Consider the following 16786-nt stretch of genomic DNA (forward strand, 5'->3'; position numbering starts at 1 on the left):
ACCTGTGTCGGACGTCTGGGCAGTCCTGTGGGAGCCGAGTGTTTAATGACCTCCACAGCCACTGCACACAGAGCAGTCACAATGACAGAATGGGCTTGAGGTAATAGGAGCCTGTTGGGCCCAAGAATTCTCTGGCTCTAAGCGTTCGCTGCAGAGAGGGGGTAAGCAATGGGTTCTCATTATTTTACCACTGTGGACACTGAGTTTTAAATAGTTTAGATTTTTGCTGTTTTCCTCACCCTGCTGCCAAGGGCCATTGTTGCCATCTGATTGCTGTGAAGGACAGGTGGGGAAGTGTCTTCTCCAAACCCCCCAACAGTTAATATCACCGTTTTGTCCGTGGAGTGTGACCATCCAAACAGGAGAGTGCAGTGCCCACAGCCAGGTCAGACCCTGGTGTAGGTAGCAATATGCACCTCCTGAAAGCTCACTGGACAGATTCAGAATTTGAATTAGCTTCCAGTGATTTTTACCCACCCTTCAAATGCCCACCAGCCTTTCTCTCACGTCCAGTGTCAGGCAGCTGCTGACCAGTCAGTGAAGGTCCATCCAGAAGAGGAGTGACAGGGTGCCCATGTGCCCATGGCACTGTGGAAGCCTGTCACTTTCTTATGATGTCTGAGCAGCTGTAAGATGGAGGCCCCGTGCCTAAAATGGGCCATCATAGAGCCTGGCGCAGCTGCCCCACAATTGTGAATTTCACTACAAACCTGTCCCCTCTCCTGCTATTGGATGTTTCCCAGAGCCGGCCCCAAATGGGTCCTACTTTGCCGTCTCTCCTGGGGGATTCCAGGCCCCTGAAGTTGTTACATTGACAGGAGTTTCCACCAGTGCTCTGCCTTGGCCTGGTCATTCCAGAGAGGACTGGAGATTCCTCCTCACCTATGAAGGGTCCAAAAAACACAAGTGCTTATAGATATTAGAGAATCAAAACTAAAATGCACTGGGCCTGGCATTGCAGGAGACGAGTAAACAGACAGTAAAGTCTGGAATTAGCCAAGTCATCTTCCGGCTATGAAATTATTGAACATTTTCTTGTTTTGTTTTGTTTTGTTTTGTTTTTTTAACTTATGCTAGATTCCTAGACAGAAAGTGGATTCTCTATATTTCCCAGGCTAAACTTGTTCCACAGGCCATCCGAAGCAGAGAGTCCCTGTTCTACCCCAGGCTCCTAAGTAGATGGTAAAGCTTTCGCTGTGTGGCCTGTGTGGCCGGCAGCCAGACTCCCTGCCAGGGCTGCCCAGCTGGGCGCTATCTTCCTGCTTTCCTCTCCAGGGAAGTGGTTCAGAGATGAAAGGACACCCAACTCTCACCCCTCACCCAAGGATGCTGGCTCTGTAGCTGTACTTAGCAATGAGCAAGCTGTTCCACCACAAGCCATTTATCCACAAGCCATTTAGAACAAACTATTTCATAATGAGACTTCTGCTGGAACCGAAATGGGAAAGTAGCCAGCCTGATTCCTTCCTCTGCTGTATTTTTAATGTAGTTCCTCATTAGCGGCTCATCTATACAGTGTTTTATCTGGTCCGATTCTGCTGAGTCAACCTGACTGCAAAAATCCCTAGGTTCAAATTCTCAAGTAACCTTTTGGGGAAGGAGGAATGACTCAGTTTTCCACCTGTGACCTTTCATTCTTCTATCCACTCAACTTGACTTGGCATCTGAAAGCTTAGGCTCTAAGACATGTAGGGTATATCTGATGAAGCCTTGTGGACTGAAGACAATAGTAAAGGGGCTGCTAGGGAGACTTCCAGATAATACCAGATAGAATAAGTAGGTGGATGATTTTTTTTTCATGTGAAATCATTTCTGAAATTTGGGTTTTAGAAGGCAAAATGACTCTTCCTCCACTGCCTTTCCTGAACTTGAGTCTGCAATTTGCAGGAAAAACTGGATGATAATCAGATTAATTTGATCCAGAAAGTGTGTGAGCTCATCAGTGAAGTAAGAACAGAAGGGATTGACAATATGAAGGACCTAAAGAAAAAATGGGGCTCTGCCAGACCTGATGAAGGAATGAAGGAAAACCCAGCCAAAGTACGTGATTTCATGTAGCGATAGGATATCAGCATTTCATTCCAGCATCTGCCCTCACCGCTCGCGTGTGTGTATGCATTCCAGTCCAGTTTCCCTGAGAAAGCATTGCATCAGATGCTTTAAAAGGGCACCAGGGCTCACAGCAAAATTGTGTCATCCTCTGGAAGGCACGTTCCTTTTTTTCTTTTTAAAGTTTTTATTACTTTGTGTCTGCGTGTGTGTGTGTGTGTGTGTGTGTGTGTGTGTGTGTGTTAGAGAGAGGGAGAGAAATAGAGAGAGAATGTGAGCGGGGGAGGGGCAGAGGGAGAAGGTGAGAAAGAGAATCCCAAGCAGGATCTTCACTGCCAGCCCAGAGCTTGACCCGGGGCTCAAACTCACAGACTGTGAGATCATGCCCTGAGCTAAAATCAAGAGTCAGACGCTTGGGGCTCCTGAGTGGCTCAGTCAGTTAAGCGCCCGACCCTTTGACTCTTGATTTCCCCATTTCCACTCAGGTCATGATCCCACAATTTGTGAGATCAAGCCTCCCCACCCCCCACCCTAGGGCTCTGTGCTAAGTGTGCAGCCGGCCTAGGATTCTCTCTCTCTTCTCTTTCTCTGCCCCTCCCCCGCTGGCACTCATACTCTCTTTCAAAATAAATAAATAAACCAAAAAAAAAAAAACAAACCCAAAAAACAAAAAAACGTCAGCCACCCAGGTGCCCCAAGGCCCGTTTCTGATGTTAGGATATATGCCTTTCCCATGGGGGCAGCCTTTTCTGAGCGCAAGCCTTTCTCAGCAGGAGCAGCTGCAGGCCTTGGAGCAGGACAACTGTCGCCTGGCTGCCCTGGTGTGCAAAGTGAGGAGCCTGGGCCACTGGAGACTGGCTGTGCAGCGGGCTCGCCTCCAGGCCCAGCAGCGCAGGGCAGAGGAGGTGAACGGCAGGGAGGGAGGCCCCGCCCACCCGCGAGGCAGCAAGTGGCTGAGAGGTGTGGGGCGGGTTGGATCCCCTGGGCCAGTGCCAGCACCGGTGTCCCGTGTCAGGTGGCAAGACCAACCATCTTAAAGGATCCGACAGTCAGTCGGGGAGTTTTCTAGGGAAGTGGCAATGTCAGAGCCTCCAGAGAAATAGGAAAGAGCCAGAGGCCAATGGCAAAGAAGCAAATGGGAGAACAGAGAGTCTAGCAGGAGAAAAGGGGAAAGATGGAGAGGAGACATCACCAAGGGCTTGAGGCAGCTTCATCAAAACACTGCAAACCTTTGAGTTTCAGACATGATTATCTGAGGAAAATGAAGTAACAAAACAAGTGGAAAATCTATTTCAAGGCAAATTGAAACAAAAGCACATAGAAAGAGTGGTTTGGAAACTTTCACTTAGTGTTTCTGAAAGTCCCTATTTGCTCTGTGACACTGTTCTTCAGTGAAGACACAGAGCAGGTGACCAGAGCTTCTTTCTACCAGAAGTTTTTTTTAAATGTTCATTTATTTTGACACAGAGAGAGAGAGAATAATAACATGAGTCCAGGAGGGGCATAGAGAGAGGGAGATAGAGGATCCAAAGCAGGCTTGGACAATGACAGCAGTGAGCCTGACCTGGGGCTCTAACTCATGAACCATGAGATCATGACCTGAGCTAACTGAGCCACCCAGGCACCCCTCTACCGGAAGTTTTTTAAAACGACAGATAATGAAGTGGTTTAGAGACTCTTGTGAAATGAAAACTATGGAAAGGAAACTCATTTCCTATCTTCCTGTGTTTGGGGTGTTCACAGGAAGCTATGCAAAGTAAAAAAGAGTGTGTGCGCATCAGGCTGATGGCAGAACAAGAAGCAGTTTTATTTCATCAGGAGCTAGGGGCCCTGCGGCAGGCCCTGGCCGGGGCTCAGGCTGACAACACCAGGATGCGCAAGCAGCAGGAAAACCAGGTATCTGAGCCCCAGAACCCCCTTCCTCCCTCCCTTGAACTCGCTCTGCAAAGGTGACTATGGCCCCAGAAGCAGCACCTTGCCACCTGCAGCAGTCACGGGGACTCCACGGCTGAGGCTGAGCGCATGGTGCTGCCAGAGAAAGATGGCCCAGACCTCAGCTTCCCTTCGGCCTCCTTTCTAGCCTAGACACCTATGAGAATGGCCAAAGGTTGGCCAACATAATGAAATACCCTTTATCAAAGATCATTCTTCGGTGTGTAGTGTGTATGTGTATGTGTTTCTCAGAGGATCTTTGTGCCTAGAGGGCATCTTGGGAGGTAGGTCTCTGACTTCAACACAGTCCTTTCATCTCCAAGCATGCTTTCCATCGATTGTGACCTTCTGCACATGGAGGGTGGCCTAGCAATCAGCTTTATTCTCCAGTCTTTCGTCCTTGCCTGATGACACACCCCTACTAAGCCGGAAGTTCAGAAGTCACTACTGCTCAAAAGGGGCGGGCAGCACAATAAAGGTGTTTCCAAGTTTAAGTTCTTAATAACTGTGCCAACTCTCTCAACATGAATGAAGCAGATTTAGTGTTTAGGTTTCGTATTCTTATTTTTATTTCTTTTAACAGTTTTGTATCTTTCTTTAAGTTTATTTATTTGTTTATTGAGAGAGAAAGAAAGAGGAGAGAGACAGACAGACAGAGAGGTAGAGAGAGAGAGAGAATCCCTGCTGTGAGCACGGAGCCTGATGCAGGGCTCAAATCCACAAACTGTGACATCATGACCTGAGCTGAAACCAAGAGTCAGATGCTTAAGTGGGTGAGCCATCCAGGTGCCCCGGAAAGAGCCTAGGTTTAGAGAGAGAAGAGTTGAGTTTAAATAAGAGCCTGGGAAAGCTGGGCATATTTAAAACACGACATATAATTTGTTTCTTTTGAACCCTATGTCCTCCATTATCGTACACCAGGTGAAGAATGGAGTATAGTTATGTAAACTGTAACATCACCATACAAGTATTATTAGTATTAGTATTATAATTGAGGATTGGCCATCTGGTACTTATGGTGCTCCTGATTAGAAAAATATCTCAAAACAGAACGAAATTATTACTGTGCTTTTCCTTCGTTAACCATCTGGAACCTGACTTCCCCAAAGCTATTTTGGAAGTCAAAACAGAGGCACAATTAGAACCTCCCTTCTCCACTCACTTCTTTGTATTACATCACCCTCTTCTCCCCAGGCTGACCCTTCCCTGCTGTCTCATGACAAATGCTCAGTGACAAGGCAAATGTAGTTGGTGGCAGATATAACTATGTGGTTAACAAATTAAGTAACATACATACTATCATCAAATTTGGGCATTAAAAGACCAAACTACTTGACCTGGTATTGCACAGGGACATTACCATTTGCCTGGCTTTTGCTGTTTGTTTCTTTTGTTCTCCCCCTGACTCTTGGCTTAGGGCTTCCAGTACAGGCCAAGCTGGCCTAGATCCTCCTAGTCTTGCCACCTGCTAGCCCAAACAGGACCTCTGGGCTCTGTTATCCTGAGCCCAGGAATATTCCACAGAGCTGCGCCTCTGAGCCCTACTGGAGGGGATGGCTATTGTGCTGGGCAACTTCTTCCCTGCCTTTTGGTGAGAAGAAAGAGTCTGCATTCTTCATTTCCTTTGGCCTTTTCCCACCACAGGCCCAGTTGCTGAGAGAGCTGCAACACAGAGTGACCCAGGAAACTCGCCACCGGCAGCAGCTAGATCTAATGAAGACCTCCGGCATGGAGAAACTCTTGGAAGAGGTGCGGCAAAAGGACCAGCACCTGCAGCTCCTTACTGAAGAGGCTGAGAGGGCTTCGAAACTAGGCCGGCTTCAGGAGAAGAGAACTCAGGCAGAACTCCGACAGGTAACTCCAGTGGGAGGTAGTGGCCATTCGATAGCCAATTGGGGTGCACCAGCCAGAGCTGGGTCCTTCTTCTGGCCTTCTCCGTGCCTCTGGTGCCCTCCACCTTTGTCATTCCTAGGCCCACAGGAAAATGGAAATATTTCTGCCCATGCTGGGTGATGCTTACGCTGCCCGTGGTGAGAGAGGACGGCTTGACTGCCTCAAGGCCCAGAATCTTGGCGCCTTTAGCACCCACGTGGGAAACATGTTTCCATCTGGCTACAATTTCTGAGCTAGGGAATCCTTTAGAAAATTCCACCTGTAATCTGGAAAAGCAGCAAGTATTATGGAAGTTATTAAAAGAGGATTTTATTCAAGGTGTTTCTGGAACTTTAGAGACAACAAAGAAAGGCATAAGTGATTTCTAGACACAATATGTTTTTGTTACATATACCCCAACAGCAAGAAAAGAAAAAAAAAAAAAGAGGAGGAAACAATAGATGTAGATGTGGATTAATGCCAGTTCCAACACAGGAGAGCACAGAATATAATCCAATACAGGAGGCAAAAGAAACAGCACCTTCCAGAACAGGCACGTCTCATGTATTCATTGGAGGAATAAATCACTTACTTAATTCACTAGAGAGATTAGGAAACAGAAGTTGGAAAGTTAAATTAAATCATTGGCCGGGGTGCCTGGGTGGCTCAGTCAGTAGAACATCCAACTTCTGCTCAGGTCATGATCTCACGGCTCATGAGTTCAAGCCCCGCATCGGGCTCTGTGCTGACAGCCCAGAGCCTGGAGCCTACTTCAGATTCTGTGTCTCCCTCTCACTCTCTTTCTCTCTCTGCCCCTCCCCCACTTGCACTTGCTTTCTCTCTCAAAAATTAAAAAAAATTTTTTTTAAGTTAAAAAAATTAAATCATTGGCCAAATGTTTCAAGTGCTCAAAGAGGAGATCAATGGGGAGAAGTCTACAAAAACAAAGGACAAAAATTTAAGGAGAATAAAATATTGAATTGAGGCAGTGCTAGAGAAAAATTTTTGGAGAAATGGAGAGAAAATAAGTAGCTTTAGAATAAAAGAAAAATTAGAATTTCATATTTATGACAATTAAGCAAAAATATGACTTGAATCCTTAGGAAAATTTAGTGTCACATATTTATCTTTCAAATTACGCTTTTCTCAAAACCACCACAAAAATAAGGAGTTCGTCTCTCAAAGTCCTCTCTAATTAATAGCTAATTTTTGTCTAACAGCGGAGATTCTAAAAGTAGTCAAAAATATTTTGAGGCTTCTCTCAGCAAATACATATCATTAGTGTATATATGTCAAAACGATCACTGGATGTTTCTAAACCACCCCCCACCCCTGCTGGCAGCTCCTGTCCCCTGGGCTTATGGTCTCACTTCCCACCAACTAGCAATCTACCCTCAGCCAGCAAGAGCCTGTATGACCTACAGTGACTTCTTTAGTCCGTCTCCAACCTCCAATTCCAAGGACAGATTTTGACCACCTGACCTTGGAGAGCACGAATGTCCTTGCCTTCCTCCTGTTCCTGGAGTCAGACTTCCTGATTCACATCCTGCTCCCCAGGGACTTCCACTGTGTGACTTTAGGCTAGATCTGTGGTCTCTCTGCTTTAGTCTCTTTGTTGTGCAGTGGAGAACAATTTACTCATTTCATGAGATTTTTTTGGAGAATTAAGTCAGGTAATTCAAATGAAGCACTAAGAACAGAAACTAATACACAGTTCTTGATAGATATTGACTGTATGCCTTTTTGCTGGGAATATGAAGGTGGACACTTTTGGAAACATATAGACCTGGATTGGTTGTGGGATCTTGGGCACATCACTGCACCTATCTCTGTGAAGTGGGGTGAGGTCCTTTTTAAGGTCCTAACATAACACACCGTCCTTACTAAGCATGTTTCTTTCCTTTGTTTATATTTTTCAAATTGGTTTAGCCCCAGTCTGGCTCAGGGAGTCTTGATCATGTTTTTCTTGATGTGGTTTGATGTAGTTTGATATGATAAGTCTTGATATGCTTCCTGTCCATGGGGATCAAGGAGCCTATACCAGTCCCTGAAGTACAGAGAGGGACCTTCGGCCTAGTTTGTATTAGAACATTTTCCTAACTCTGGGGATCTAATCTTCTACCAAAAGTTACACTACACTTGAGAGAATCTGTGCACACAAGAAACTGCCCCTTTAACTTTTGTAAGTTGACTTGTGGTTACAGCGTCAAGAATTCACATGCCTTCTGGTTGGGTCTATGCAGATAAGAGTGTGCTGAAGTTTTGAGATTAGCATGTGGATTAGCTTGCTAGGGCTACTGTAACAAATTACCACAAACTCGATGGCTTAATACAACAGAAATTTATTCTCTCACCGTTCAGGAGTCCGGAAGCCTGAAATCAAGATGTGGGCTCCTCCTGGGGGGCTCTGAGGAAGACTCTGTTCTACGCTTCTGTCCTGGCTTGTGGTGGCTGCCTGAAGTGCTTGACATTCCTTGGCTTGCAGCTACATCGCTCTAATCTCTGCCTTCCTCATCTGATGGCCTTCTCCCTAAGTGTCCCTCTGTGTCTCTGTACCCTTTCCTCTTATAAAAGCATCAGTCATGGCATGTAAGGCTCACTCTTAATCCAGTATGACTTCATTGTAACTTCTGCAAAGACTATTTCTAAGTAAGGTCACATTTTGACCTTCCAGGTGGATATGAATGAGGGGGACACTATTCAATCCACCCTACTAATATTACTTTCTTATACTTTATAATTTTATGATATAATTATAATCATATTACTTTTTTATACTTTTGAATAATTTTTATGATTAAATTACTTTTTATAATGGATATAAATTTATACTTATATAAATAAAAATAAATTTCAAAAGAAAAAATACCTCTCATCTATTTGGATGAGGTGCACCTTGGATCCAGCCATATGAGTCAGCTGTGCTAGCAAGAGCCACGCAAGTGAACACCAGGACCGCCTCTCTGGGGCTTCTGGGTGGCTCAGTCAGTGAGCCTTCAGCTCTTGATCTGTGTTAAGGTCATGATCTCACCGTTAGTGAGATTGAGCACGCTGACAGTGTGGAGACTACTTGGGATTCCCTTTCTCCCTCCCTCTGCCCCTCCCCTGCTTATGCTGGCTCGCTCTCTCTCTCTCTCAAAGTAAATTTAAAAAACACTAAAAAAAGAAAGCTCACCTCTGAGTATGGGCCTTATATAAGGCCTGGGAGATGGGGTTCAGGGCGTCCCTGCAGATGATGAGCTGAACTGAACACAGAGATCTGGGAGAGAGATCAAGTTTTTTCTTTGCTTGGAACTATACAGGGACTTCCTACTGTCCTTGGGGTCATTTCGTGGCTTGGCCTACAGTGTCCTCTGTGACCTGGGGGCCCTTCTCCACCTCTTCTCTTCCCCTCCCTGCTGGTGAAATAAACATAAAATATATAAATTTTGTGAGTAAACTCCTGGCTAATATAAGGTAATAAGGAGACCCAAGGGCTACCTCTTCTCATCTTTGGTTAAATTTTAGCCTTCCTGGAGCTCTTGATTTTCAGAAGGCTGAGTTCAGCCTGACCAGGACTGGGTAAAGACTTATATTCCTGGGGTGGCCTGGACCCACACTCTCCTAGTAACCCCAGGAACAAAAGTGTGCACCAAAAAGCATCTCTGCTTCCTAAGCACTTTTCCCCTCAGCTGAGAAGCCGGCTTGCCCAGGAACGCAGCGTGAAGCTGGATGCCTTCCAGCGCATAGAAGAGCTACAAAGTCAGCTTAACGACGCTGAGCGATTGTCTGTCCAGATGAGCTCACCAGGCGGTAAGCATGTCCCCTACTCTGGCTAAAACGCAGCCCCAGGGTCTGGGGTCTGAATTGAAGGAAGGTCTCAAGGACTAACCAAAACAACCCAGCGGTTACTGCATAGGTGCTCCATGATGTCTATTGAATGAATGAATGATACATGAATGAATAAAACTTGATTCTGATTTGCAGTCATAACTTTCCACTTTAGTTTACCTTGGAATACTGACGTCCTATACTAAAAGGTTTCAGTCATAAAAATTGGTCTCAGGAGGGTGTAATATACCACTTAAAGAACATTGGGTACTTCACTATATTTTGAAGCATCTTAATGCCTTAGGACATCAATGACTACGTTTCTCAGGTGTTATTTATAAAGTATATGATTCTTGGGCGCTGGGGCCTTGAGGAGTGCTACGGAAATGGCAATCAAAACAGCCCTCCAGGCAGCGGAACGCGGAGCAGAAACCAAACCCAGGGTATCTCTACACTAGCCTCCTTCCCTATAAGTTGAGGATGAAATTAATTCCAAGTTCTTTTTTTGATCTGACCATCAAAAATATCGTCAAATATCAGTCACCAGGACTGAATAACTAAACAAATGTTGGTTACTATATATACTTTATACGTGTGTGTCCTTTAGGTCTGCTTTCCGCTGTTTATCAGTTGAATATGTAAGAACCAGGCTTTCACAAACAGAAAGATCAGTGTCAAAGATCAAACAGAAAAGATGGAGTTACGCTGGGTTTGCTCAGAGCAGGGCTGGGCTTGCTGGTAAAGCCCAGGGCTCTCCTCCTTGCCTCTGTGCCTACTGCCTGGGCCCTGAGCGCAGAGTGAGGTTCCACACTCCAGCTGCGCTGCCCAAAGAGGAAGAACGTCAAAAGTACCCCAGGGCCCTATTTTGCCCACTGACCCGAGCAGTTCTGTATCTTGCACTCTCCTCTCCACACATTTTCTTGTCTCTCCCTTGCCCCTCTGCCTCCAACATAGCCAAGCATTTTTAATTTATTTTTATTTATTTAAGTAAGCCCTATACCCAATGTGGGGCTTGAACTCAGGACCGTGAGATCAAGTGTCTCCTGCTCTGCCGGCTAAGCCAGTCAGGTGCCCCAGCCAAGCAGCTTTTTAACCTCTTTCTGGGTTAATGTGTCCTTTCAAACTGGCCCTCCAGGTCCTCCAACACCTGCACATTTATGAAGCAGAAGCAGAGTGAGGAACGAGATAGGTGCAGGGTAGGGGCAGAACCCTAATTCCCAGGACTAGGGATGTGGCAGGAGTGAAAGAGAAGCCTCCTTCCCAGGAAGTAGAGCTAGAAGTTACTCCTGAGCCCCAGCCCCCACCTGTCCCCTGCTGCAGTGACTCTACGTGTAAATTCATTGGAGGATCACACCTGTCTATTTAATACCCAGCACTCCAAGGCCATAGCTATACTATTAATGTGACCAGCTAGAAGTCAGCCATCCCCACTCCTTTCTCAGCTATTGTCCAGCTGAAAGCATGAGGTGACCGAGGTCTCTCCTTTCTGTAGCCATGGTAGCAGCAGCCACCCTGCTCCCTACTTCAGAAGCATCAGAAGCAAAGGCAGACTTAGGGAGCAAGCTCTCCTTACTTTGCATTAGCATGGAGTCCCCTTAGGATCTTGCAACTCCTGAGAAACTATAATATGCTCTAGTACAGTTAGTCTTAAAATGCTTAAGGAAAAAAATGAAATCACTTGGCTGACAAAACTGTGAAATGTTTGGAGGTAGACCAGCTTCAGTTCGCTTGATCCAGGTTTCACGTACTTCCCTGGCCTGACTTCTCTGTCTGCACCCGTGAGCTCTGGAAATGCTGGGAGCAGAAAGGAAGTGGAGATGACTGTCACCGCTGTACCTTCCATCCTCTGCTGTAGCTCACGTGACAGGAGTGGGTGTGGAGATGGGATAGTTAAAAAGGATCAGCTCCTGACCATGCTGACTTGGGTTATGTGCCCCAATTTGAACAAATCACAAAAGCCAGAGACTAAGATGTTTGGTGGGTTTAAGCCCTGCTCACATGTCACTCCCCTGGAGCAGAGGGTGGGTCAGCTCACTCTCCTCTTCCCAGCAACTATTTTAAATCTACCTTGTCTCTTCAGATCTTCAGACGCTATCCTCCCCAGCCAAGACTTTACCTCCAGTTGCACAGAGTGGTTAAAAGCCATCACAAGGGGGGCAGGGGGAAGACTGGGTGACTCAGTCGGTTAAGCATCTGACTCTTGATTTCTGCCCAGGTCATGATCTCACGGTTTATGGATTCGAGGCCCACATGGGGCTCTGTGCTGACAGCACGGAGGCTGCTTGGGATTCTGTCTCTCTCTTTCTGTCTCTTTGCCCCTCCCCTGCTCATGCTCTCTCTCAAAGTAAATAAAAACATTTTAAAAAGTTAAAAAAAAGTCATCACATGGGATTCCCCCTTCTGTTTCTTGACCCAGCTCACCTACATTAGATACTCAGCTGCTTCTCTGTCCCTTTCAATAAAATGGAAAAGGTGCTTTGTTCCTTCCCATTGGGTCAGTCCCAATGTTCATCCCATTTGCTCCTAGCTTTTCAGAGATGCTGAACTATTATTTATCGACTTTCTCTTTACATACTCATATTTCCTACCCACCTACTCTTCTAATCTTGTAACCAACCATTATTATTGAATTTATACATGCCAGGATCACAAAATCCACCATAAACTAAAACTAACATCTATCCAGTTAGGTGAGCCAGAAATCTGGGAGCTATTCTCTGTCACCCTGCAAATCCAGTTAATTACCAAGGCCTATTCACTTGAATATCCCTAAGTCTGTCCACTCCTACCCACCAGAGTCTAAGTCACTGTCATGTCCTTCTCTTTCACTTGGTCATGTGACCCTCAGGCAAGAGAGTCCATGCAGGTTTTGACATCTTCATTCAAAATGGACAAAGCTGGATTAGATGCCCATTTTGAGCTTTTCTAAAATTTTATGGATTAGATCTAGGCCCATACATTGCAACCAGAGATATAATTTAACATTTTTAACATTATAGGCCTTACATCTCAGGCTCAGTGCTCCCTGAGTTCTGCTTCCACATCATTCAGATACTCCCAGCAACACCTTTTAAAGACTAATCTTATGAGCAGTAAAATAACAAGAAGGATTCAACGGCCAGAAACTGTAAGTAATGATAAATTTGATTATATATTTGAAACAATGATATTGTAAATATAAAATTATGGTTTTAGGTTAGGTTTTTTCAAACTTAAATTTAAAGATTATATATCAGGGCACCTGGGTGGCTCAGTCCATTAAGCATCCAGCTTCAGCTCAAGTCATGAACTTGCGGTTTGTGGGTTTGAGCCCTGTGGTGGGCTCTGTGCTGACAACTCAGAGCCTGGAGGCTGCTTCTTCGAATTCTGTGTCTCCCACCCTCTCTCTCTGCCCCTCCCCTGCTCAAGCTCTGTTTCTCTATGTCTGTCTCTTTCTCTCTCTCTCAAAAATAAATAAATATTAAAAAACATGTATCAGGCTCTTATCTAGACTTGGGTTAGACAATAAAATTCTAGATTTCTCATAAAGGGGCTTTGTCCATTAATTGTTGCCAAATCAATGTGTTTATGGGAAGAAGGACAGTCCAAGATTTCCTATTTTGCCATCTTGCTGATGCTACTCCTCAATAAAAGAATTCTGATGTCGAAACAATTCAGCCCAAAAGCACTTAATTTATTTATCTATTTATTTGTTTATTTTTAAATATATTTTATTGTCAAGTTAGCTAACATACAATGTATGCAGTATGCTCTTGGCTTTAGGGGTAGATTCCCATGATTCATCACTTACATACAACACCCAGTGCTATCCCAGCAAGTGACTCTTGATTTCGGCTCAGGTTTGAACCCAGGAATTGTGAAATGAAACCTGAGCCAAAATCAAGAGTCAAGCACTCAACTGACGGAGACGCCCAGTTGTCCTGTTTCTCACATGTTTTTAAAATGACTTCTGAGGGGGCCTGGGTGGCTCAGTTGGTTAAGCATCTGACTTTGGCTCACATCATAATCTCGTGATTTGAGTTCAAGCCCCCCTTTGGCTCTGTGCTGACAGCTCAGAGCCTGGAGCCTCCTTCAGATTCTGTGTCTCCCCTTCTCTCTGCCCGTCTGATGCTCATGCTCTGTCTAATAAAGTAAATTAATAATTACTTAACTAATTTAAAAATAATAATAATAAATAAATAAATGTTAAAATGACTTCTGAAACTTTCTGCTGTGCCACGGAACTCAGATAAGAGATCTGATGCTGCTAGTTTAAAAAGTGTTAAATGGATGTGGAAGTCAATATCAACACTTTTGCTGTGTTCTGTCTCTAAATTTCTTCTTTTTCTTCAATCATCTCTGATAATTAACTAGCAGTTCTCACAGTTTGTGGGTTCAAGCTCTGCATCTATTGGCATGGAGTCTGCTTGGGATTCTCTCTCTCCCTCTCTTTCTGCCCATCCTCCACTTGCTCCCTGTCTCTCAAAAACAAATAAATAAACTTAAAACAACAACATGTGAGAAATCTACCCTCCGAAGAAATTCTTGGCACACAGATTAGGTCCAGGTATAGCATGTACATGAAGATTTTTTTTTTAACTTTTCAGCTTTTAGTTTATGTAAAACATTTACACCCTCTTCTACTGCCTTCTCTGCACTACTTTAATAAGTATTGTAAGGACACAGGTCTGAACCAAACTGACTCTATGACAGGTTTCAAGTATTCCCCTCAACCTTGGAGGCCTAGGTGTTGGTTTCCCAGAATCATTAGACAATGAAAGGGCACACATTGCCCAAGGCAGGAGGGACCACCCTTGTAACACCCAATCAGGAAAGGCCAGCTAACACCCTTATCATTCCTAAGGGCAGGCCTAGAGATAGAAGCTATAGGTAATCACTTATTACTTATGGCTAGTTACATCCTACGTGAGGGTCCTGGGTCCTGGGTCCACTCTGTAATTGGCTAATACTCTAAATGTTGTGATTGGGTCACTGTACCTGTGTCTCAATTTCCTGTAACTCCCCCTTCCCAAACCCATAAAGGCCCTACCCCCCCTTTGTTCAGGGCTCTCAGCACAGATCCACTGCGATGGTGAGGTCTGTGAGCCCGAGTTCAGGCCCGGCCAGCCTAAGCCCGTAATAAAGCCCTTTGCTTTTGCATGCATGACTCGGTCTCCCTGGTGGTCTCTGGTTTTGGGGGATGATATTGAAATCTTGGCCATAACAGTATTACACCTTTGCCCAATTGTTTTTCAGAATCTCCTCTAGACATTTCCATATCAACACAATACATTTAAAATTCTTCCCTCTTGCTTTGAGAAAAATTAAAAGGAAATTATTTAATCATTATATCAGAAAAATATGCCATTTCAAGGCTCTTTTGAGGGTATAATTCTGTAGTTGATGGTATGGTTATTGGACCAAAAATTTGCTGCAGTATTTCTAAACATGCAGTTAAAAAGTCATACACAGAAAGAGAAGAAACCAGTCAGGAACGTGCATTTGAGATCCTTGACCAAATCGTGCCACATTATTTTTGCCCACCATTGGCTTGACTTACCAATCTTTGTGCCGCCATCTTTCACCAAAAGGTAAAATTCTAGTATATGTAAATTTGTTTCTGCAAAAGCCTTTTCCAAAAGGAAGCAATATTCAGCTGGTGTGTATGGAACCATGAGGGCTTTTAAGACTCCCTGCATTTCCATTTCACTCCCAAAAGCAAATGTTGCTTGTTGTGGGGGAGGTTGATGATCACAACTCATGGTCGAGAAGGCTGCTCAAGTAGCTAAATGTATCAGAGGAGATTCACTGTATTTGAAAGATTCAGAAGGGTGTCTAATTTCTGTATAAGTCTAATTACATGAAATAGAAGTTGGTGTTTTGATTTTTTACTTTGCTTTTCTGTTTGGAGTGTCATTGTAACTACTGTATTGTAAATGATGGAAAATAATTGCATATGTTAAAATAAATTGTGTTGTATTAAAAAAATAAAATAAAATAAATTTAAAAAAAAAAGAAAGATTCAGAAGGGTGATGGTCTAAATAAACCCTAATAAATAAGGAAGTGTTTTGTGGGCCCGTTGACATGTGTATACTACAGAAACCCTAAGCAATAAGCATAAGGTCCAGGAAAGGCATAAAAGAATTGGAGCCTCTTCAAATCTATCTAAGCTCTGACTTCTTAAGACAAATCAGATAAATGCATACTGAAGAAGAATTTATACATGGCTGGAATGTAAGACCACCAATGATTTTCTTAATGAGACAGAGCAAAACACTGGACTAACACAAATGATAAAATATTAAGGAATTTTTTTTCCTTACTTGAAAAAGGCTTTCCTTTGATAGACTAATTCTTTTTTTTTTAATTTTTTTTTAATGTTTTTATTTTTTGATACAGGGAGAGACAGAGCATGAGAGGGGGAGGGGCAGAGAGAGAAGGAGGCACAGAACCGGAAGCAGGCTCCAGGCTCTGAGCTAGCTGTCAGCACAGAGCCTGACGCGGGGCTCGAACCCACGAATGTGAGATCTGACCTGAGCCAAAGTCGGAGGCTTAGCCGACTGAGCCACCCAGGTACCCCTGATAGACTAATTCTTGACCCATTCACTTTATGACAAGTGTCAAATACAAGAAGGCACACTAAATGGCCTAACCCAGACTGAACCAATCATCTTGGTCTTAAAGTAATGATATCTCTAATATCTATTTCAACTTTCTATTTCAGGTACCTATTAAACACAAAAAAAGGATTGACAATGTCTTTCTACCCAATGTGGAAGAAAATGTTCGCCTTTCAGCTTTTCACGTTCACAGCGCTCCATCCATAATCCCATAAGGACCTGACTGGTAATTATATACCCTCCAAGTTTTATTTCTTTGAGCATCTAAATCAATAAACATGATTCGAACCTCCATTAAACCTTTATCTAATTTTTATTATCAGTATCAGCATATTGTATGGAATAACTGAGATGATAACATCTCAAAAGTTCCAGGTGGCGTAGGTTTGGCCTTACATTCTAAGACCTAAGAGTTAATTTGCATTTCTACAACCTAGGGCTTGCCTTTGGTCAACAGCCAGCCTCTCACTATGGGTTCTAGATGGCTGATGAGGTGTGTTAGCTGGGAGAGATGGCATTGCTG

General features: G+C 44.2%; 1 protein-coding gene across 1 annotated transcript in view; it reads left to right on the forward strand.

Moving 5' to 3' along the window:
• Positions 1 to 16562, forward strand: part of LOC115297079 (coiled-coil domain-containing protein 162-like) — a 59839-nt gene extending 43277 nt beyond the window's left edge. Inside the window, exons 12-18 of the mRNA XM_029945537.1 lie at positions 1888 to 2040; positions 2823 to 2954; positions 3793 to 3945; positions 5626 to 5835; positions 9525 to 9645; positions 12663 to 12790; positions 16368 to 16562. Coding sequence (XP_029801397.1) covers positions 1888 to 2040; positions 2823 to 2954; positions 3793 to 3945; positions 5626 to 5835; positions 9525 to 9645; positions 12663 to 12790; positions 16368 to 16478 — 1008 coding nt within the window. The 3' untranslated portion in view covers positions 16479 to 16562. The remainder of the gene's footprint in view (positions 1 to 1887; positions 2041 to 2822; positions 2955 to 3792; positions 3946 to 5625; positions 5836 to 9524; positions 9646 to 12662; positions 12791 to 16367) is intronic.
• The last annotated feature ends 224 nt before the right edge of the window (positions 16563 to 16786 follow it).

The sequence above is a fragment of the Suricata suricatta genome, chromosome 7 (assembly GCF_006229205.1).
Source record: "Suricata suricatta isolate VVHF042 chromosome 7, meerkat_22Aug2017_6uvM2_HiC, whole genome shotgun sequence".
Taxonomy (NCBI): domain Eukaryota; kingdom Metazoa; phylum Chordata; class Mammalia; order Carnivora; family Herpestidae; genus Suricata; species Suricata suricatta.